Consider the following 23315-nt stretch of genomic DNA (forward strand, 5'->3'; position numbering starts at 1 on the left):
TGGAGGTGCCTTCATAATGTATGTTCCAGTAGCAGGTTCTGAATACTAAAATGACAAAGCACCAGTCTCTTATGGGTTCACACTTTCAGATGTTGGTCTCCACAACTGTGTAAATTCAGAGTGAGAAAGTGTCGGCTCCTTTCACCCTCTGAGGTATCGCTCCACTTTAAAACCATGAAGGTTCTGACCATATTTCACCTGGCCCTTCCCTGATAGTGGCCAACAGCAAGTATAGGGAAGAATACAAGAACATGTAGCATTTTTCCCACATAACTTCATAAAAACACTTGTTATTATTCCAGTTTAGAGGTTTTCCACAAAAAGAGTAGTAAGTCAGTGTATTTAAATGGACAGAAAGGAAAACCATGGAGCTCTATGGCAGAAATGAATTTATTTATAAGTTATGAAATCCAAAGTTATCCTTAAATACAAATAATATTAAAATAACCACAAAACTTGTACCAAAGAAACAGGAGAATGATTAAGTGAACAAGGTCATGCTGGAATCATGTGAATAGAAAACATGATTTTCTGTAATCATTCACTTACATTTAAAGTAAAACTAGGCCCTTACCCCTGCAATTTACAATACACAAGGAATCCAGAACTCTTGCCTCAAATTGTTGACAATCTGTTGTTTATTGTGACTCCTATGGGCTTAGTTTTAAAAATCTATGTCCAAATAAACCAGGATAAAATATTATTTTCTAATATTTTTCATTCAGTTGGCTTTTCCAATGCTCCGGTGACCATATCATAATGTTTAAGCAACCTGTGTGACATATGTAAAAATATCTGAGTCATGAATATGCTAAATTTCATTCCAAAGAAAATCTATTCTCCAGGGACTTTGAGTTCAGCATGGGTTAATAGGTAATCATGAAGATCAGAAGACTTATCCTTAATTACTGATTGATTTAGATGCTTTAATAAAATATTGTTAATTTTCTTCAGCTCTTCTATGTTCTTCTTTTCAGATAGTAGTCTGCTTGATATTTGGTCCATCTTGTTTCTAGTTTGAACTTGAAAAGGAAAATGTACCACATTAAATTGGCAACATTTAAGTCAAGAGCATCACTACCCTCACTTGCATTCCTGTGAGAGTTTGTAGGGAATTATGATGAACAAAAACATTAACCAGGAAAACAACTGCAGAACCTAATGATAAGAAGTTATACATTTGGTAGGTTTACCTGCTCACTACATTCTTTAATTGTTTATTTTCTCTTTTGTTTTTTTTTTTCACTTTAGTGCAGTGTAATAAAATAAACTATGGCTCAGATAATTCTGCAGTCTTCAGAAGCATATCTATTCCATTAGTTTCCCCAGGAAAATGTCTTATTTAGGAGCTCCAAGATCCTATTTGTGGTCAGTATGTGCATGTAGTTCTCTAAAAGTACAATTACTGCACTAATTGTATCACAGGAGCAAAAAAAAAAAAAAAAAGCAAAGCAAACTACAGCCACATCACTGGATTTCTTAATCTTTTAAATTAAAGGAAAATTCTTGCAAGGACTGGCATTTGGAGGCCAGCCTCCTCTAGCAAACAAATGTGCCAGAGCTATTTTTGTTTTGGCCTTCTGAAGTTAACAGAATTTACCCATGGGTTTTGAAGCTTAAGTCTAATAGTGTCAACGCTAAATGAATCTATGTATGTGGATTGCAAATATAATCTCAGATTATACAACATAACATATATAAACTGAAACACCACTGGAAATCAGTTTCAAAAACCACAGGCCTCCACCAACCTGAGCCCAAGCAAAGTGCTTTAATTCCTCTAAGAAGGCTTTTCACAATTACTTTATCATTCTTTTACTAGAGTAGCACATTACTCATTTTTCTGTACAAGGGCTCTACTTCAGGTAGCTCCCTATTAAATAAATCTGAAATTCAAGTATAAGGTATTTCAGTTAGGATTTTACAATCACGTCACTTAAAATCTACTTTGCGTTTTTTACTTGTCTTATATTCCATTCTTTGAGTGCCTGTATGAAAATTTAGTTAGCATTAGAATTTCCTGTTCAAAAAGGAAAATAAAGATTTTTGCTATGTTCCAGTAAATTCCCCACTACAGGATATAAGAAATCTTGATTTTTCATGGATTCCAATTCATACTATTCTTTAAAATAGACTTTTAAATTAAAATAATGCACCTCATATTCTGTTCAATACTATTACTCAGAAAGCCCCATGATGACAAGGGCTCCATAAATCATACTGGCTTGCAGCCATGTGTTTCGCTAAGCCCACCCGATCAGTCCTAACGAAGTGGAACAGTAATGATGTCTACAGGCTCAATTCTACGTGCAAATCTTCATATATGTTATCTAATTTTTTTTTCTTATTTTTGAGATTTTCTTAGTTCCAAACAAACTTCCAATCAGTACTTAGATGACAACCCTCATGTCCTCCTTCAGGTAGCCTGATTTAAGTGTTACTCTGAGTGTAATTCCAGTTTCAGTGGAATGACACCAATACTGAGTTTTATCTGTAAAGGAGTGAAAGGCACATTGTCAAAGCACCTCACGGCCATACAATCAATCACCTTTAAATTTAAATTTCATTTCCAGTCAGCATTTTTAGCAACACAGTATAAGCCCCCTGATCTAAATTCTTCACAGCCGTTGAAGAATAAAATTGTGCCTTTTAGCTCAGAGAGTTAGTTGTTTTACCTGTGCTTCTGCCCCTAGGACCAGGACCCACTGCCCATAAGCAGCCAAAGCCTTTGACCATGCAAATACAGCAGTAGCATGTCATAAGGTGGCATGACATGTACCAGCAAAGTTCTTTTTCCCATTGGCCCTACATTTTTAAGAACCAGTCTTTGGTTTACTTACTTATTAAGAATATTACAAATGAAACAAGTGCCAAACTGATGATCAAAGTAAGAATAAAAGTGATGAAGAACAAACACTGATTTCCTGTGTTGCTCCCTGCCATGTTTTCTCCAGTGCCACCAGCGTTCTCCTCCTCATCTGTTAAGAGATGACAAATCGTTTAGTGATAAAGTTTGCTAAGGTTGGCTAAGATAAACATGACAAAATGCTTCTGGCTTCATGAAATGATGCAGAATACATTATAATTTTGGCCAACAGATTTCATTTCCAGTGATATTGCATGAGAAGGAAAGAAACCAACTTAATGTACTCATATTGAATTTGGAAATATAGAAACTAATACATCTGTTATAGCTGCTAGAACATATTCAAGAAAAATATTTCTGTTGATGAAATACACTGTTTTGTTGAAGTTGACCTGTTTTATGGTTCAGAGTTTTACAGCTGTTTTACATGTACAAAGGCTGCAATGAAGTTTCCATCCAAAGGCTTTCTAAGGGCTTGAACGGACTTAACCTTTTCAGAAGAGAAGAGAGAAAAATTCATATTGAAAACTAAGTTATGGATTCATCCTACACATTCATCCTCTAGATTTGCTTCTTTTTCTCTTTGATGATAGAAGTATACCTGGGATGATTAATCTCCCAAACTAAGCACCTCAGTTAAGCTCCTGATGTTGGATAGGATAAATGTAGGTCTTGACTGTCTTTAGGATTCATTGGTTTCATTCCAGTAAATAATGAGGTACCTATTCTCCCAGTTGCCAAGAATTGAACAGACTTTCATATGGAATACATATGTCATCCTTTAAGCACAGGAAGAATGAGGGGAAAAAAAGGAAAAGCAGCTGCAATGGTGCCCTCAAATCAGCTCGACAGGCCAGTTTACTGCTATTTAAAGAACATGTTGTGTATAGGGAAAGTAAGTAGTTTCTGTCATAGAAACAGTTGCAATCAAATGTGAGGTGGCAATAAACCCCAAAGATAACAAGTGAATACCATGTGGAAATTCATGTGAATATAAAAATTTCATACTTGAGATAGATTCATTTAATCTCAAGTTTACATACTACTGTAACTACTTACTAAGATTTAGTTTTATTTTCTGTTTGGGGAGAGGAGGAAGCTAATGGAATTTCATTTTCATGTCAGTCTCATATATACTAAAATTACATGCAAAATACTATAATTTATCCTCCTGTAATTGCTGTCTTCTGAAAGGGAGAGTAGCATGTGCATCTGTGAAAAATATATTTCTAAGCTGTATACTTGTTTCAGCTGGTGGAAATCTCTGAGGTCTTTGCAACTGAGTCTGTAGCAATAAAACTGAGGGAAGGTTGCATATGCCATTACAGCACTATAATAATGACCCAACCTGGGGCTGAGCAATCCACTGAGCTCGTAGAAGATCTCTGGGAGTATCTCTAATTTTCTGTATTGTGTTTAACACACTCCTGGCCTGTGAGTAAGCTGGAATGTTTTCATATTTGGATTTTGAGGTTCTATTGTTATTCCCTTAGCATTCATAACAAATGCACCATATAGTAAGTGCCTGCACCAATATTGCTTTCTAATCAGAATAATAAGGATGGGTGGGGCCTGCTACTACTGCCTGTCAAGCATACTAAGCTATCAATAGAGGTCTCAAAAATGGTCTAAGCTCTGCCTAATGAGTCCTTCTTACTATTTCATCAGGCTGAACATCCCAGAGTGCAGTGTTGTGTGGAATTGGTGAACACACATTCTTGCCAAACAGCAAAAAGTGGGAACATTTAATCATCTAAAACATAAAGAAATTACTGCTTTGCTCTTACTGATGCAGTCAAAATGTATATACAGTTTAAATAGCTTTTTACATCTCTCTGATTTTCTGGCAAGAGAACCAGAATTTTATGCTGCTGAATAAGGCAGGTAAGGACTGTGAAAAAGTGATTTTATGTATTTAATTGCTGGGATAAGATATCTACAGAATCTCCAATCTTAAAAAGTATTTTAAAAGAATAATCCTAGAAGGAAACAAAGCACTTTACAAATTTATGAATAAAATACATATTAGGCTACCTTTATTTACTGCTGAAATATAGGGAGGAGCATGCATGTGATTATTCCAGAGAACCATATATGATTCCACAGAACCTTGTATATTTACCTGAAAAGTAAACAATACTGTCCAATAAAAATTGCAAAAGAGAGTGAAACAGTTACACCAAAAGGAGTTTCTTTGACATTAAAACCAAGGTATGCCATTGTCTCATTTTTTACATATAGAGTGTCAATATCAAGATAATCTGCATATGAGAATTAAGTACTTTATGTCTAACATATTTGCATTAAATGCAGAAACCAACACCACTCTAGTTATTTGAATTAGGAATATAGAGGACTTGGAAACAGATGTAAGGAGAAGGCATTTAAGTCCCATAACAAGAAGTATGATTAAGTTATGGCCATTTGAAACTAATTTCATAGTTGTTGATCTCTAGATTTCTTCAGCCAAATTTGCCATTATAATAAGGGAAATAAAAGCAGATTCAAATATTGTTATGTGGAATGCTGCTGAAGAGCTCCAGGTTTTAAGATACTTTCAGGTCACAAAGAACTGAAATCTATTGTAGTTATTGTGTTATCATGAGTGAAAATATTCTTGTTAATTAATTCAATAAATAATATTAAACCAGTAGAAGTGTAGGAGCCATACCTGAAACTGTAAGTAAAGAAAGTCTGCGAAGTAAAATGCTTAAAAGTATCATGGGATATTTCAGATAACTGGTCTGAGTCTCTAGGAGATGTGTCTTAAAGGAATGAACAGAAATTCTCTGGTACTTCTATTGCCATGTGTGAATTTTAGTGCTTGGAAAGAGTTACAATGCTATTTATGTAGTAAGTGTATGTTGAGCATTACTAGAGACATTATCCTGCAAGGGATCACCTCATAAACCCCAGTGGAGATGGAAAATAAGTTCAGGCTTGACAGTGAATCCCTAGCAAAATGCAAGGATTTTCAAGAACCTAATAACTTAAATACTCAGCAGGGATAGCTAAATCATTATCTGATCTGTCTAAATTAGGCCATTTTCAATCTTTTTCTTACATTTTTTCAGTAAAGAGCTTGACATACATATTGGCCTGTTGTCATCAGTGACACATAATGTGGATTGTGTATATGGAAAACCATAGAGCATAACCTATCATACCTACCTAGTGAATGCTGGGATTCATCTGGACAAACATTTAGCTTGTTTAGGTTGTTTAAAGAATCAACTACATAAAGCTTTCCTTCTTCGTGTGTATCAGGCAGGTTAATTTCCAAGGAAGGCCTCTCCATTGTATCTAAGGTAAATAATAATTTAAAAGGTAATTTAACACATGGATATGGGAAATAACTGGTAACAGTTGGTGTCCTGTTCTAAGGAAACACTGAGCAGCCTAAACAACCCTTAAAATAAAGGAATTTGAAGCACACTTACTTGAAGGCAAGGATAACTCAGTACATAGCACTTGTTTATTCTTGGAGATCTCTGATGAGATCTCCAAGATCTCATTTAATTTCTACATTGTGCTTGTGCACATGTGTATACTTATGCATACATACACATATGCATGTGTGTGGGGAAAGAGAGAGAAAAATCAGCCTGATTGGCTCCAGCATTGATTTGAATGGTACTCACTCAGTTGTATAACCCTTTGGTTGGTGAGATAAGAGGTAGGGTGAGATTCTGACAACAGTGAAAGACAAACCTTCACTAACACTGACAGGAAGGATGTCACTCAGGTCCTCTGCTTTCAGCACCAAATAATTTAGAGATATGACAGAGAAATCAGGTATGGGTATATGAGATAAGCAGCAAGAATACCTGTCTGCTTATACACCTTAGAATAATACTGTGAAGTTATTATTTGTGAAAAATGGAACAGAAAAATTAGTCTTCTAGACTGGACAAATTCTGCACAAAGTAAAGGTTGATGGCAAAGCCTTTTCTTCAGACTAATACTCCTTGATTTAAAAAAAGCACTGGATGAGGCCCAAACTGCAAAAATAGTTTCTCTGTAGGGTCTGGGTACATGAACTCAGTGAATGATTTTTAATATAAATACAATTTTGAAAGAATAATATATACAGAAAAGAAGCAATACCTGAGGAGGCTCCTCTGTGAATTGCACATTATTCCTTATCAGTCTTTTGGTTTTCTTTATGCAACTCTGATTCCAAAAATGCCTCCTAGAAACAAACTACAGTTCTAGCCATAAGGAGATGCAGATGCTCTAAGTAGGCAGGTTTGACTACACTTGTCACTGAAAACTCCCTTTGTAATTATTGAAGAAAAATACATTCCTCCAGGTAATATTCCTCTTATTCTAAGATACATCTTTTTGAACTTAGAATTGCAGCCTAAATGTACCTTTTGCTTGCAGTGAATGTAAGGGGGGGAGCTCACAGAGATTAGTTTAGATTTGGAGTAGAATACATTTTACCATTTAGTATTTCATCAAAGCTCCCAAATTCAATTTTACCTGCCAACATAAATCAGCACTTCATGGGATGCAAACCTCTTATTGATGAAGGTTGTTAGGCACCTAAGGGTGATTTCTGAATCCTAGATGGGTTGAACTGCCCTCCTGATGTGCTTCTGAGTTTTCTTTCTTTCTCCGAACAATGCAGAACACAGTGTGACCAGATTCCTAATATAGCACCTATATTTTAATTTTCCTAATTAAAAACCTAAAGTCTGAGGAATAAAGCCCTGAGTGTTTGCCTCAATAAGTCTAAAGACTAAGCACTTAAAGCAATCTTGACAATGGGGCTTGTTCTTCTGCTAGTGGAGGTTGACAGGACTACATGGATATTTTCATATTTCTGGTTAATAGCACGTAAGAAAAGATTACAGCTTATTTTTTACTCTGTTCAGACCTGTTGCTTCAAAATATAAAGAAAAGGTAGAAAAGCTGGCATAGTAGGGGTTAGCCTTACCTAGCGTATGACGTTTAGGTGTGCAGCAGTAACTTCAGGACAGATGGCTGTGTCCACTGTCCTTCCTCTAGAACATTACGTGGTGCCAGGCAGCACAGTCTGTGAACCACCTTCCTCCCAGCACTGGCTCTGCTCTGCTCTCTCCCCGCGTGCACATCCGTAGCCAACTGCAATCACTACAGAGCCCTGCATTTGAACAGCATGCTGAAAGTTACCACCTTGTGCACAAAGGCTTTTGGTTATTTTTAGCTTCTGAAGAGCAGTTGTTTCTCTTGGGTATTCTGATTAGTACCTCCCTGCAACTTCAGGGAAGACTCTTCTTAACAACTTGAGCTGTAATAAGATTCATTAGTGGTAGGAATTATATGTTTCTGCATTTACTGTTATTTTTTAAGCATTTGTGCATGTAACCACAGGGAAGATAACCATTATTAATGCAACAAAGTTTATACTACATTTGTTTGATTCCATTGACATGACAAACAAAGGAGAAAGGATACAGACATCAGTGTCGCTGGCCAAAAGTATTGATTATTTTCCCAACAAACTAATGTAAACACTGAGGTTTTGAGATTCACTTTATCTTGTACTTAAAGACTTTTTCTCCAGTCTGACTTTTAAATTTCTTTTTAAGCTGTTGTGGTAAAATTAGAACGTAGAAAGAGAACACACTGAAAATTCTTCACAGAAAAAAAACAAAATAAAAAATAAAAGGTTAAAACCCAGCAGAATGAAACATTACTTACAACATAATTATATTCAGTTAATGTGCCAGTATGGAAGAAATCAGCCAGTGAAAATCACATGAAGAAAACTTGTTCTGCAGTTCTTCTCTCTACTTTTAGACCCATAGGAACCTGTTGATTCCTGCAGGACCCATAAAGACAGCTATGAAACAGACTGCCCCTTTCAGTCTATATTTAGTATTCAACTTGGCTAAGTGTACTGACTTCACAATATAGAACTGCTAAAAAAGAAATCAGCACATACACAGCTTTTTTTATTATATTGGAGTCATGATAATATCCTGTCATGGAGAATGAGGTTTGTTACTAATGATCAATATTTCACTGACCTTTCAGTTAGTGCCAAACCTTTTAGGTTTAATGCCTGTTTAAAACTCATTTGCTATGCAGAAGAGTCATATCTATGACACTGTAGCTATGAGCAACCAGTTTGCTATGCAGAAGAGTCATATCTACAGTATTGTAGTCATGAGTATTTTAAAGGCATATACTAGAAAAAGCAAGGTCTTTTCCTCCTTCTCCCATACGCCTTACAAATTCAAGTGGGACATTATCACAGGGTGGACTAATTTATAAGCTGTCCTTAGTTGTTTAGAGATTAAATTCTGAGGAACTGTTGGCTCCTTTGCCAACAGTTCTTTTGATCACTTTTTTCCTTGCTGATGTTGCAGAGGGTAATGTTACAGCACACTGCACTGACAGGCAGCTGATGCTTACACAGAGGGACTGCAGCTCAAAATAATAAATCCTTTCTGAAGCCATTCTAGGTCTAAAATTCTGAACTCCTTTAAACTGACAATAAACACATCTTTCAGGAAACCGAGAGAATAAACCGGACTTATAGCTCCTCTGTGAAGCTCTGCTGCTGCCCAGTCTGAGTAGCTGGGCCAGCAACACAGATGTAACAGCTCACTACTTTTGTGTGGGAGTCTCCGACAAGTCCTTCCTCTAAATAAGGATCTGCAAGCCAGGAAAAACCCCCCTCACTTCCATTTCCAAAAGAGTCCTGACACCAACCTAACTGTAAGACAAGGACCCAGGCCTCTCCAGTTTTAAGCTTGAAAAGGTCTACAAACCCATCCGATCTCTGCAAGGCAGCAAAACAGCCTCTTTCCTCCAACATCTCCTGGAAACCATCCTGGTCACTCTGGTTGGCAGCTACCGTGTAACAGGGGAAAGGGCAACCACATGCTTGGCCACCTGCCAGGAAGTGCTGTAGAAATACAGGAAACTATCAAAAGTGTTCCTTTACATGGGCAAAGGATGCCAAAGGTGACTACCCAGAAGCCACAGGAGAGGCCAGGGAACAGCTGAACAGTTTAACTCAAAGGGGACAGACTTGGTCTGGGCACACACAAGCAGACAGCTGCTTCTAGTTCAAGGATCAGAAGTTTCTTCTTCACTTGTGTGACACTGACAACACATGTTCATTATACTGCAGATTTCAGTTGAAGACCTTGATTTGGAGTCAGCGATCAGTTTTGCAAGCCAAACAAGTTGTTACATAATTGATTATTTGAGGGGAAAAAAGGATAATTTAGAAGGTAAAACTCATTTGTCTATATACATTTTCTGGAATAGGTTCTGTTGTAACCAGAAACTTGAAGGAAGGGGGACAAACAAACAAAAAAACCCAAACACCCCTGAAAAAAAACAAACCCAAAACCAACCAACTAACCAACAAACCACCCCACCCCAAACCAAACTTTCCCTTATCAGAGCAAGCAGCAGTTCTCAGGGGTTGGTGAGGTTTTTTGATGCAAGGTTTACTTCCTCTGCTGATAGCCTGACCTACCATTTTGAGAATGTAGTAGAGGAACAGCTTTCAACATTACAAACACAGGGAGCTGGAAGGGCCTCCTGTAAGACAAGGGACGAGGTCTTTTGCAACAGCAGAACTAGAAAACATTTGACTATTACAAAAACAGTGACAAATGAGGAGTAGGCTGTTGTGCAAGACCACATGCAAGTAAGATACACCTTTGAAACATAGCAAGAAAGACCGTCATGTAGCATCTACTAAACCTCTGAGATTAACACAACCATGTCTGAATGGGCAAAAAAAACCCAAACCCATCTGTTTCAGCCTTTAGGCTTTGCTGTTGTTGCAGCTTTTCAATCATGAAATAATCACTTTTACACAGAGCACAACCAGTGAGAAACATCTTTATTGCAAAAATTAAATATCCAATTTCAGAACACAAAAATCTTGCTTTTGTTTTAAATTGAGGCAAGTATTTGTCATTCACTACTTGACTGTCAGTAGAGGTTATTAAAATTCATAGTCCCTGTCAGGATGAAGTCATAGAAACATAAAAATTTCTTTGTCCACCTGCCATTGAAGAGTTAAAAAGTTACTTAATTTCACACAAATATGGTTATCTTTTCATATCAGCACATTCTTACCAAAACACTTGATCCATAAAGTAATTTACCTTTATATGAAGAATCCAATCTGACTACAGTTATCCACCCCATTTAACATTTCAGTTAAAATATATTCAACCTTTGGAGCAACTGGTGGCTAATGCAAATGTTATAATGTATCCCTGCTCCAAATGTTACATCGATATATATACAGTGTATATGCAACTAAGCAACAACATGCATTATTATATTTACAGACTTTACATAACATCGTTGTGCACAAATGCAAACTATGACTACAGAAGTTAAAAATTCATTTAAATGTTACAAATTTATTTTACTTATGAAAATTGAACCCCATTGAAAATGAGATCTAGAAAAATTCCCCCACATCTGCTCTTTTATCACGACATTTACTTCTAGCCTTTGTCCGAGCCTTGAATGCTGCAGAGTTGTACAAGTGCTACAAAATAAAAAAAAGAAAAATTAATTACAGATGTTCATAAGGCTTATGCTCTTCAGAGATTTTTCATGTTACAAAACAGATGAAAATATTTTTTATTAATTTTTGAAATAAATTGGTAGACTTTCAGAAATTTATAGCATACTACCCTTGCACCAAAGGCTGATTCATTTTCATACCTATATATACATTTAAAAGAAACTTGGTTTGTATAAGAAAGGCTGAGCTACAAGCAATTCTAGAAGCCTGCCAGTTTTGAACATCATACAGCCACAATGTAGGTTAAATTCACCCCCAGATTAAACCTGGTAGCACCATTGCTCAAATTATATGAGTACATTATATGAGGATGAGTACATTCACAAGCAATAGACCAAAGTCATCCTCCTAGTGCCCATTTTACACTGCAGAGTTTGGGATACTGTCTTTATAAAGACTCCGTTTCCATGGTTTCCTGTGGGTCCCTCCCTGAAAACCTACAGCTGTCAAAAGAGACCAAGTTTCACATGTGTGGAGTGTGAATCTGGTACCAAACAGCAACCATGTGAACCTTCAGACCCTTGGGAGAAGCAGTAGCAGACACATGCCCAGTGGAAAACCTAACTAAGAGCTCAAAGGCACATAGAATCAAGGTTGGGTTTCATTCAGGACAATGAGGCATTGATAGAACTAAAGCAACAAGTTTAACGATAACAGCTTCTGAAGTGCAGCAGAAATGTATTAGTGTATGAAGCAAAGAAAATTCATTAAGGTGCAATAACCTACCCTTTCAAAACGGGATATCTTCATTGTTTTAAGAGTCGCAGCATCTAGCATTACTGGTGGACCAAGCTCAAACACATTCCGAAGAAAGTCATTTGACTAAACAAGAAACACAAACAATCAATTTCTTCTCTAATTATCAAGTCTCCAAAGTTGACTACTGTTAAATAGGAAGTATTCCAGTAAGAAATAGTAGGATTCGTGTCAACTTGCTGCTATTTTTTGCAATTACGTCAAGAGCATTTCCTCTTTCAATCAGAATAAGGCTAAGAACAAAAACTGCCCCCTTGAGAAGACAGAGAGAACTCCCCCTGCCTCTATTGATTTTTTTGTCCCAGCAAATGAGGCAACTTTTCTGTTCTACACAAGATCAGGCAGCTGAACACAGATCCATATGTTTTTGCAACACAGCAGTTTTAAAATAAAAGTAGTATTCGAAAAAACTGAAAAAGCTGCTACATGCCTGCTACAAGTCACATAAAAATGCCATTGACACTAGACCAAGAACTTTAACCTCATGATTATCAGAGCAATTTGGGAGCATATATTCCTAAGGTACATATGTAGCAGAACCAGGAACTGTAAACAGATGACTAGTAAACAAGCAGTTCCCAGAACAGAGATAAGGACTTATCTCTTCTCTTCTGGAATGCTCTCATCATTGGGGTGCAAATTGCGTTCACTATTTTTGACTGAAACTTTGCCTTCCTTCTACAGGCTCAAAAGGGAAGGGTGGAGGCATGCAGCTTTATAGCAGCCAGATGACCACACCACTCTGCTGAAAGAAAGCATAAGGATTCAGTGAAAACTCTGAAGCTATAAAGATATCCAGCTTAAATCTCTTACTTCTTGAAGTCAACTGCTAACCCAGCTACAGCTCAGAAGCAGCTCACCCAGACAGTTCTGGCTCACTGCAGTTAATTCTTTAAATGCTTCAAATGCAAAGCTCATCATTTCACTAAGTTCTACTCAGGATTTTGTAGTTCAGTCTGAATTAGATAAAAGAAGCCAGATAGTAAAGAACAGTCTCAGCATGTGTCAAAGACCAGCTCACCTGCAAATGATATTGCATTCCCGACCCCAGGATCTCCTTGAATGTATCATAAGTTTGTTTTTTAACCCAGCAGTCAATATACATGCGCTCAGGTCCAAACTTAACCATCTCTGTAGGAAAGTCACGCTCCTATCCAAAAATTAAAGGAAACAACATATTTAATTTTAATTTAAACATTCTATTTTACTAGGAATTTTATAGATCTCAGTGAACTTTATTTTCATTGATAAATTGGGCACACTAAAACTTTCCACACAACATAATATGCATATACTAAAGACTGTATTTGTTCATAAAAATGGAAGCACACCTGAAGTTAAATCTCATGTAAAACTTGAAGCTGATGTTCTTCAAGTTAGAAAGCATTTTTTAGAAGAAAACCCCTTAACTTTCATCTTTAAAATTACTTTAAGAATATCCCCAGAAAAAAACAGTTCTGAGTGCAGGAGTCACCCTTAAGTCAGTCTGTAAGCCTCATTTAGTCCCCACCTTACAAGTATCAGGAGCTACATTTGGGACAACGGAATGTAACAAGTCCTAACAGATGACTCAGATTCCTCTACAGGCAGAATCTTAAATGTGACTTCAAATCCTGCCAAGCATTCTCCTTTGCTTTCAAGTTGTCTAACTATTCTAAATATCAACTAATATTTACTTGGTCTTACCCATACAGAAATGAAATAATTATCTGACAAGCAAAAATAAAAATCAAGTTCCAGAGGCGTAAGATAACAAGATAACTAACCCTGATAGCAAGTTTTAGAGTTGTCTTAGAGGCTTACTCAGTTATGCCACTGATCAAGTATTTTTAGCATCCTGCTTTGTATATTATTCTCATAATCTGGATATGCAAACACAGAAGATTATGGTACTACACTTAGGACAACAACTCCCCCTCCCATTCACAAACGCTTCTATGGCCCCTGACAAGTATCACTTGTGATATACCTTACTAAGTTACTTTCTGTCTATTAAGCACAACAGTCAGTAAGATTTTACAATAAATCTTTTCACAGAATTCAGGACACTATTTGGATGTCATACAAAGTTTTCTATGAAAAAAATTCTGCTCATGGTGTAAAATAAAAGAGAATTTAGTATTTACAGTACAATGTTTAGCTTTCTTTAAAGAAAAAAAGAAAGTCAAGGTTAGAGCAAAACAAAATTACTCTTTGTTCTAATATTCCTAAAAAAAAGGCAGTTCTATTTCACACAAATGATCAGAATTTGAAATCTCATTTCAAATTTTTCCTCTTGTTTTCTGAAATAGTAATACTGTTTAATAATAAAACTATTTTCCCTAAATTGTATACTACATACTGGATTGTAACTGAAACAAAACAATCACCTCAACAGCCCGTAGAACGTCTCTGAAGACAGATCGCTGCTTTCTTTTATCCACTTTGGCCCGGTGCTTGTTTCCATCAGTAGCCAGAGCTCTTAGTTTCTCTGTTAGAAGGTCCATATCTTCATAAAAGAAATCCTAATTTAAAAAAAAAAAAAAAAAAAAGGTTTTTTTGGTTGGTTGGTTTTGATTTTATTTTGGTTTGGTTTTGGTGGGTTTTTTTGTTGTTTGCTTTTGGTTTTTTTTTTTATTTTCTAGCTTAAACCTCTTCCTCTGCAAATAAGAAAATGGATCTCCAAATTTTGGGCATGTAGATCTCTACAGCCTCTTACTTCGTTATTTCAAGGGACAGAAATGGCACTCCTGTAGTTCCATTTGCAGTGTTTAAGCCAGTAAGAACAAAGTCACAGCACCCAGTTTACCAAGAAGGGCACTAACAAAGTCAATGTCGGTAGTCAGAGCCATGTGAAACCGTACAGCTCCTTCAGTGTGTGTATACACCTGTAAATCTGTTCTGCTCCATAATTCCAAGGCACTCCAACTGAACCTGGTTGCCACTCCTGACAAGCTGAGGGCACTTGAATATTAGCACACAATTCATGCTGCTGGAGACAGATTGTGAAATACCATTAGACTGACGGTAAGGAGTATTTAGCTGTAAGTCTTGTATGGAATGGGAAATCAGAAGCAGGTTTTTTTTAGAAAATGCTTACACAAAACATTTGAAGTAAATGGTAATAAATTAGTGTTATTCATTATATTTAATGTTTAATATGTGGTTTACACATATAAAGAAATATTTTCTTTCCCTTATTTGCTAATTTAGCAGTACTTCACATAGATTAACAAGAATGTATGTAAACTTATCTAAAAACAAGTTTTTGCCTTTTTTTTTGTTAAATCTGAGTGTTTTGTCATGTCAACTAAATAGGGCAAGTTTACTGTATGCTTTTTGAAAGGAACTGGTCAAAGGCAAAACACAGTAAGCATTTTTAACCTGCGCTGTTAAGAATCCAATGAGAAAAATTTGTAATGATTAAAGGGGCATTTCCTCAATAGAACAGAAGTAGTTTGTAGTGACTAGGCTCGTTTGTTAGTGCATTTAAAGATTTTAGTTACTTGCAGTCAGCTTGACCAAATAAAGGATCGAGTTGCAATCTCCATTTAGTTTTCTTTCAGAGTTGACTTCCAGAGCCAAGAGACTCAAATCCCCACTGTCTGCAATTACACAAAAGTCTCAACGGATTGTTTTGGATTATGCAGTGCTAGGTTTGCCATGATTAGGTTTGCCATGATTCCTGACTCAACTGGAGTTATCTTTTCACTTTAGACAGTGTTCTGGCAAAGCACAGCAGCCTTGATCAAGTTAGGAGCCATTAGGCAGCTCTGCCAAGCTGTGCCATGACTAAGTGGAAGGAGGCTGTTTCCTTCAGAGCTGTCAAGAAAACAGTCTGGAAATTAATGAGGCATATTGAAGAACGCAAAGGCAAGTTTAACTGTGTGTGAGGAAATATCAAGTAGCTTTCATCTAATCCAACTCAAAAGCAAACCCCAAGAAATCTCAGATGTATTAATATTGGTATCTGTGCAAAATTTGTGCAAATCTTTTAAAGTCTCCCCCACCTAAAATGACTGCCTAGTCTTTAATTGACTAAAATAGTCACAAATGCTGTGAAACCATCCTGAAATACAAGTTATTCTTCTCAAGTTACCTAAATAAGGATACTGAAAAAACAATACTTAAGTCAACATGTCTTCCACCTAATGACAGAATTTTAGCTGTGAGAACAGAATTGTGCAGGTTGTGAATTACTCAAATGTGTCTGCACAAGCATCTGATGAGTGTTCCCACTGCAGTAAACAATACTGTTTTATTCTGAAATCTCTCTTGGGATTTCTTACTGTTTTAAAAGCTCATGTTGAATTTAGATTTTAAATCCTGCACTCCACATTTCTAGTTGCTATTCAGTACTATTTGATGCGTTTTGTTTCACTGGTCCTGTTTTGCAACACAGAAGTAAGTGTAAAAACGATAGCTAATTTGCTGTGAATCAGTGCTATACCCACTTAGATTGGGGCAGACTCACTTAAAAAGAACAAACCAGGGAATTATCTGCCACTTGTGGAGATCCAGGGTGCTACGCAACACACGTTAAGTATTATGTCTCGTCATCATCCCAGTGCAAGAAAATTTAGCTGCTGACATCTACTTACAGCATCTGTTTCACGTGCCAGTTCAAACAGAAGGGCTAATGTTTCTCCAGCAGCTATTCTCATGTTGAGATCATCACAAGACAGCAGACTTGGAAGTTTATGCAAGTGCCTAAGGAGTAAGTAATATTCCATTAAGGTGTAAGTTTTGTTAACACTGTTTCATTGCATATAAACAGTGTTACAAATTCTGTTTTCCAAGAAAGATACTCACATTTCAATTTTCTTCTTCACTTCATTCATTGGACAGATAGTCAACAACAGTGTCCATGCTAAGAGAGCACTGATGTGAAGCACAGTATTATGGGTACTTGATACACCATTAGTATCTCTATCTCGCTGATAGGCCTTTGTGAAGATGTTTTCTAGGCATTCCATAGTAGAGTACAGTTCCTGAACGAGGGAAAAATATAATGGAAGTGGCTTAAGATTCACACATTTTCATCTTGTCAATTTATTAAATTAAAAAAGTGTATTTATCCTCACCGTTATGTCATCGGTGACAATGAAACAGCAAATCCCTAAGCAGGTTGCACACTAGACACAAAAGAAAAAAGTGTCAGTATTTGACATAAATGTTACAATGGACAAAATCTTCAAACTTGGACCTTTGAAATTTAACATCTGGAATAATGGAAACTTGAGATTAAGACTTTAGTAGAGTATAAAAGTCTGCAACTGTTTAATTCAGCTGCTTTGTAATACTTATCTCCCAATTCCCATCTACACTCAGGATGATTTTATAGCTGTTACTGTAACAAGCTTTCACTTTTCATGTATTATTATTTAATATAGCTTCCAAAGCCCTTGAAAGAGCTATACATAGCACTGCTTTCACCAAATTATTTTAAATCTCACTAGGATTCACTACTAGAAAGTATGATGACAAACAGTAATGGACATATGATATTTATTCACAGCTGTGGGAAATATCTTCCCTTCCTGACAACTATTACAATCAAATGGCATGAAAACTCTGAACTGCAAGAGCCTTTCCTTGAACTTTGCAACTTCTACTGCAAGGTCCTACCCATCTCTTCCCTATCCTCAATATTCTCTCCAATTCTTCTTGCAAAGAGTATGGAAAAAAACGTTCGAAGGTCATGCTTCACACTAACCACACAGGACTCAAAATGACATTTAAATAGGACAAGCTTTAATAGCTTTTGTTTGTTTGTAGAAATAATTGCTGTTGAACCAGTTCTACCTCCTCTTGCAGCTGACAGGATCTATTGAAACATAGCTTGGGTACAATAGAGTAGCCACCCATTTAATGATAAAGGCAAGTTGGAGAACACTAGTTAAATCTCTGAAGTTTTTAAAAAACTCAGCTCTTGGCAAGAGCTTTAGACTGTCTTCACTAAACATTTCAAGCGTACCACTGATGTATAGATGACTGGGCAAAAAACTCAAAATACTTTTGGTAGTACAGTACAAATGTACAAGTGTATTATTACGTATGTCGTCCCAGCTGTGCTATATGTGATTTTATCAAAAATAAATATAATTGCTTAAGTAATATTCCTGGGCTGTTAAAGAATAAAATTAAACTTTAAGAATAAAATAAAAATAATACAGGAAGGATACATTAATCAGTGGGTAAACTTAAATTTTTTTTCCTATAGGACCTCAACATCAGCCTTCAGAATTGCAGAAAGGAAACTACAATACAGTGAGTTCAGACACTTGTCAAAGTACTACACTGAACAGCTTTTCAAGAAGGTAACCAAGCTGAAGAAGAGAATCATGTTCAATCTTTAGATGGGACTTTTTAAGTCAGAAAACTGCTATATATCATTCAGAACATATGTCAACACTATGAGTACACACTAGTGTGGTAACCTTTAGTTCTGGATTACACAATAGCGAGCTGGTCAAAAGCAGCCCTCTGTCCCTGCCTGGCAAATAAACATTTCATACTTACAGCCTGTCTGGCTTGGATACTGGCTGTTCCGTCACAGACAATCTTCTTCAGAACTGGACCAAGAGTCTTAAAAATCTCCTCACTTTCAATTCCTGACCCCATCTGCACACACAGAAGACAGGCCAGTCCGGCAGCTGCACACTGTTCGTCACTCTTACCTGGAGATTAACACACTATAATGAGCAATCACCTTGTGCGCTGCTTTCTTCCTTTAACATTTACAGATAGTAGCATGAAAGCTTGTAAGTGGAAATTCAGAAATTAATAGTTACAAGATAATTTCAGTTCATTTTCTAGGACAGTTAAAATATGACACCTAAATTTCAAGAAGGAATGTTAACTTAATTATTAAGCACTCTATAAAGTACTAGAGAAGCCTCACAGTCTAAATTCCTTTTAAGCAATGTGTTATTTCATAAGGATTATTGCTTTCTATAGCAAGCATGTTCATTACCTTTCTTTATGCAGCGCTCAATGCTATCAGTTAGTGTCATTCTCCTTTCCATGATAAATTCATAGAGTATTTTAGAAGAAAAAGCACTTCTCAGACTTTCAAGGGCTGCTTGTCTTGTCTTTGCACTGTTAGAAGAGAAAAGGAAGACTTCCTGAAATCAGCACACATCAGTTAAACCTTGCCTTTGTTTTATGGTAATTTATATTTGTCTGCACCCAACAGTAGAGAAACCCATACAAGTACAATGACGTAGGAAATGCTACAAGTTGCCTCCTTACTCAAGGACAGCAAAACTTAGTTTGGAGACAGAGTTCACAGCAGCACACCAGGCTAGAAATAAAGTCACTCTACTTCAAGCTATTAGGAAAGTCTAACTCATCCAAAAACTCCATGGAGGGAAAAAGGTCTTTTCAGATCCAGAAGTCCTCACCAGCATGAAATAATCCTAACCTCAGTAAGCATGTAAAAACATTTGATGTGTATTTCCCTTATTAAATCAGAGGAAGCCAGCAAACAATGTATGAAAGCGTTTCTTCAAAGCAAACTATACCTCTTGTCCAATGTAAGATCAATAAATCCCTTCAATTTATATTCTAAGTCCTCTTGAGTGGCTTCTTCATCAACTTCAGGTCCTAATCCAGAAGAAATAATTTCATTAGCAGGCACAGTAGTTCCAACACAATGTTTTTAACACTGAGAAACCAGTTTAACACAGACAACAGCTACATAATTGTTCAGTATTATGGAAGCTCAATGGTATTAATCCTACTACATCAGACCGCCACCCAAAATACTTTTATAAAGACTGCCCTGTTGATACATCTGTGCTGTTTTTCTATCTGCTCCTTACATGTGCCAAGAATGTATGGCAAAACGAGTCAGATCTTACAAAAATTTGCTTCAGCTCATGACCATCAGCCAGTCCTGTCAGCAACATGTTTTCATCCAGTCCACTACACCTACCCCCAGAGTACAGTGGCGTGCTCACTGCTGATGCAGTGAGTATTGTCAAAGCAGCCTGTCCTATATGGCATCGCTTTAGAAGCCTCTGTGACATGAGCTCAGTTAAGAGTGGCAAGTATTCCCAGGGAAGGCTCCCTGCCTTATCTCCCTGTATCAGGCTTTCAGGTCTCCTCCTCCCAAGAAAAGGACATTAGAGCAGTCCCGGTGGCAGAGATGGTAATAGCGACAATGAACAAATCTAGTTCACAACAGGCAAACATGACTCTTCTCATCCTAAACTCTTCTGCAGTTCTTACTGCCTCAACTTTTATGAAAATCAATGTCTTATAATGCACCTTAAAATTCTTATTGTCTCTATGTCAGAACTGTATAATACTAATAGAAAGGAGCCTCATAGTTTCCAGAGGCTCATGAAACCTGGAGTATATTTTTACAAAACAAAACCAAACTAGATTAACAATCTCGATGTTAATGGAATGTCACTATTTTGCTACTGCTATTTACAGTCTAGTACTTAAACTACTAAGTCAACTCAGGTTTTATATTTTTACAAAGATGGATAAATGAAAGAATTTACCATCCTCAGTGAAGCTAGCAGGATCACTGAAGCCACTGCAGTGACTCATAGTTTCAATTGAAGCATCTTCATCACTAAAAGGCTGCACATTTCTGGGCTGACCACCTTAAGGAAAGATGAATACAATAGTTTGGTCATTTTTCATATGGAAAAGAAAGATCTGAACACCAAATGTAGAACTGAACTCTCCCAGCAGATTCACTCTCCCTGACCCAACCACAGAAACAACACTTCTGTCCTCTGCTGATTCCCTTACTCTAACCTATTCTGAAGGCTAAGCAGGCTGTCTTCTGGAAGACCAGTTGTGAATGGTGGGGAAGGACCCACTTAGTACTGATCCAATTCCTATTCTAGATATAGGTCCAATTCCCACTCTAGATTTAGCATCTTTCTACAATCAACTTCAAGTTAATGCAATTTACTGTGACAGTGCTTTAAAAATAGGTCTATATTAATTCAACTGTCAGGACAAGCTACCTAAAAAACTGCCATACAATCTTCAGTTTTTAATTTTGAGGAATTTCAAGACAGTAGAAGCTAAACATTTAGGCAATCATACATTACCAGGTTCAATGCAGGATTTATGGGACTAATTTTAGTATATGCAGCATCAGCAACGTGCAACTTTTTTAATACTGAATTACAAATACAAGCCAGAACATCAAATGCTTTAACAAGGGATAAAAGTTTTCCCTTTTGGGACCAAGAAGGCCTTGGTGTGGTATCTTCAAACTTTTTGAAGAAAGTAGTATTATTTTTACCAGTAGTCATCCCTACAACTTTTTATATCTGTTATTTCTCCAACAGTTAACAAAAGTCATTTACTCTGAACTCCATTCTTCCAGCTACTTTTTTGTGGCACAACTGATTCTAAATTATTTAAGAAGGCAGCATCACAGAGCTTGCTTCAGGACTACCAAGATCCCAAAAAACTATTTTTATAATTTTTGATTGGATCAGTGTCCAAGCACTTTCAAATTAAATCACACACCACATGTTTTGTTGCTTTTAGCCATATCCACCTGTATCACTGACCATAACCCAAGAGAAAAACACCAGCCAATGCATGAACGAAGAAATTTGGAAGCTCACAGCTCCAGCACAGCCACCTTCTTGTTTGATATCTACTGATATCAAACAGGGAAGTTCAATGGGAGAAGTGGCAAGAATGACAGCAAGCCCATCACAGGCTAAAATAAAAGGAACTGCAGAAACACCCTATGAATTGCACTGGATACTAGAGATTGATGCTGCTCACGGCTATGGCAGCCCAAAGTAAAATTTCTCACAATCCCATAAAACCTCCATTCTGCCCCGGCAGCAGCACCTCCGCCACGCACATTCCCAATCTGCATGAATACTGTTTATTTTACAATATCCTATTTTAGGCTTAGAACAAGGGGTGTTTTTTGGAGATACAGCAGCGTTTCGGGGCACAACGGCACCGTCTCCCCGCGCTGCGCCGCGGGCCTTGAGGTCGCTGCTCGGGGCGCTCTCGCCGCCGCCGGCGCCAGGGCGGCCGCGCCCGCCGTCCCCCCGGCGCATGCGCACGGTGGCGTGAGGTGGCGGTTTCAGGGCCGGCTCCGGTCACCCGCCCGGCCCGGCCGCAGCTCCGCGGCGGCCCCCGCCCGCCCTGCTGCTCACCCACCGCCCGCAGGCAGCCGGGACGCCACCAGACAGGGCGGAACCCTGAAGCCACGGGAAACGCCGGCTGGACCCCGCGCCCCTGCCTGCCCGGCCACGCTCACCGGCTCCGCGCTGGTGGTTGCTCCCTCGCTTCTTAGGCTTGGGCATGGTCGCAGCGGCGCTCGGCTCGGCTTGGCTCCCGCGGCCCCTCTCCGGGTCTCGGACTCTCTGCTCCCCCCCGCCCGGGAATGAGCGACAATCAGCCGATGGAAGAGCAGGAGCGCTTTTTACTCCAACGCCTCTGCGAGGCCGACTTCGCGGTCCGGGGCAGCGGGGGTGATTGGCGAGAGCAGGCGGAGGGAGAACCGGCGGCGAAGGCAGAAATCCCCGTGGAGGCCCGTGAGCGGAGTCGATACATCTTTCTCCTCTCAGACACCCGGGGCTAAAGGCGCGGAGGAGGCGCCGGAGCTACTTTTATAGCGCCGCCGCCTGCGGGGGCGGTGCCGGGCGCCGCCGCAGCCAATGGCCGGGCGCTGCGACGGCGCGCGGGTGACTCAGCCGCGCGAGCTCGTGACGCGCGCGCGCTGCTGCCCAGTGGCGGGGCCGGGACGTCAGCGGCGCCTCGCGCGCCACGCCGCGGTGCACGCCGGGAGCGGCGGGCCGGGCGCAGCTCGCGCCGGGGGTGGGGCGCCGGGGGTGGGGCGCGGCGGGCGGGGACAGCGCGGAGCTACTCCGGAGTCACCGCGGTACGCGTCCCACACGGCGCCGTGAGGGCCGCTGGCAGCGGGAAGTGTGCTATGCGGGGTCGTGGCCGACACTACTCTCCGTGTAGGGCTGACGGGGAATGCCGGAAGGGTTCACAGAATCACAGAACAGTTCGGGTTGGAAGTAATCTCTACAGATCATCCGGTCCAAGCCTTCTGCCAAGGCAGGGTCACCTCGAACAGGTTACACAGGGACGTGTCCAGGTAGGGTTAGAATGTCCCCAGAGAGGGAGACTCCATGACCTCCCTGG

The 23315-nt window shown here is 38.7% G+C and overlaps 2 protein-coding genes across 9 annotated transcripts; both read right to left on the minus strand.

Moving 5' to 3' along the window:
• Positions 1-372: 372 nt before the first annotated feature.
• Positions 373-10312, minus strand: LSMEM1 (leucine rich single-pass membrane protein 1). Of its 7 annotated transcripts, none has more exons than XM_032687951.1 (6): positions 9631-10311; positions 9388-9514; positions 8555-8675; positions 6038-6169; positions 2841-2978; positions 373-1022 (listed from the first exon to the last, which is right to left on the minus strand). In XM_032687951.1, the coding sequence occupies exons 4-6, from the start codon at positions 6162-6164 to the stop codon at positions 835-837; spliced, it is 453 nt and encodes a 150-aa protein (XP_032543842.1). In that variant the 5' UTR covers positions 6165-6169; positions 8555-8675; positions 9388-9514; positions 9631-10311; the 3' UTR covers positions 373-834. The 7 variants fall into 7 exon arrangements, with proteins under 7 accessions (XP_032543842.1, XP_032543840.1, XP_032543838.1 ...); XM_032687949.1 differs by lacking the exon at positions 8555-8675 and adding an exon at positions 7809-7994 and having other exon boundaries at positions 9631-10309; XM_032687947.1 differs by adding an exon at positions 7809-7994 and having other exon boundaries at positions 9388-10309.
• A 392-nt stretch (positions 10313-10704) lies between these two features.
• On the minus strand, positions 10705-22788 carry IFRD1 (interferon related developmental regulator 1). 2 transcript variants are annotated; one of them, XM_032687943.1, is made up of 12 exons: positions 22423-22788; positions 20675-20779; positions 19685-19766; positions 19135-19259; positions 18681-18838; positions 17243-17293; positions 16971-17149; positions 16760-16868; positions 14549-14683; positions 13201-13329; positions 12150-12245; positions 10705-11384 (listed from the first exon to the last, which is right to left on the minus strand). In XM_032687943.1, exons 1-12 carry the CDS (start codon positions 22466-22468, stop codon positions 11295-11297), a joined length of 1305 nt encoding a protein of 434 aa, XP_032543834.1. In that variant the 5' UTR covers positions 22469-22788; the 3' UTR covers positions 10705-11294. The 2 variants fall into 2 exon arrangements, with proteins under 2 accessions (XP_032543834.1, XP_032543836.1); XM_032687945.1 differs by lacking the exon at positions 22423-22788 and adding an exon at positions 21964-22094.
• Positions 22789-23315: the final 527 nt, after the last annotated feature.

This window comes from Chiroxiphia lanceolata, chromosome 5 (assembly GCF_009829145.1).
Source record: "Chiroxiphia lanceolata isolate bChiLan1 chromosome 5, bChiLan1.pri, whole genome shotgun sequence".
Classification (NCBI taxonomy): Eukaryota; Metazoa; Chordata; class Aves; order Passeriformes; family Pipridae; genus Chiroxiphia; species Chiroxiphia lanceolata.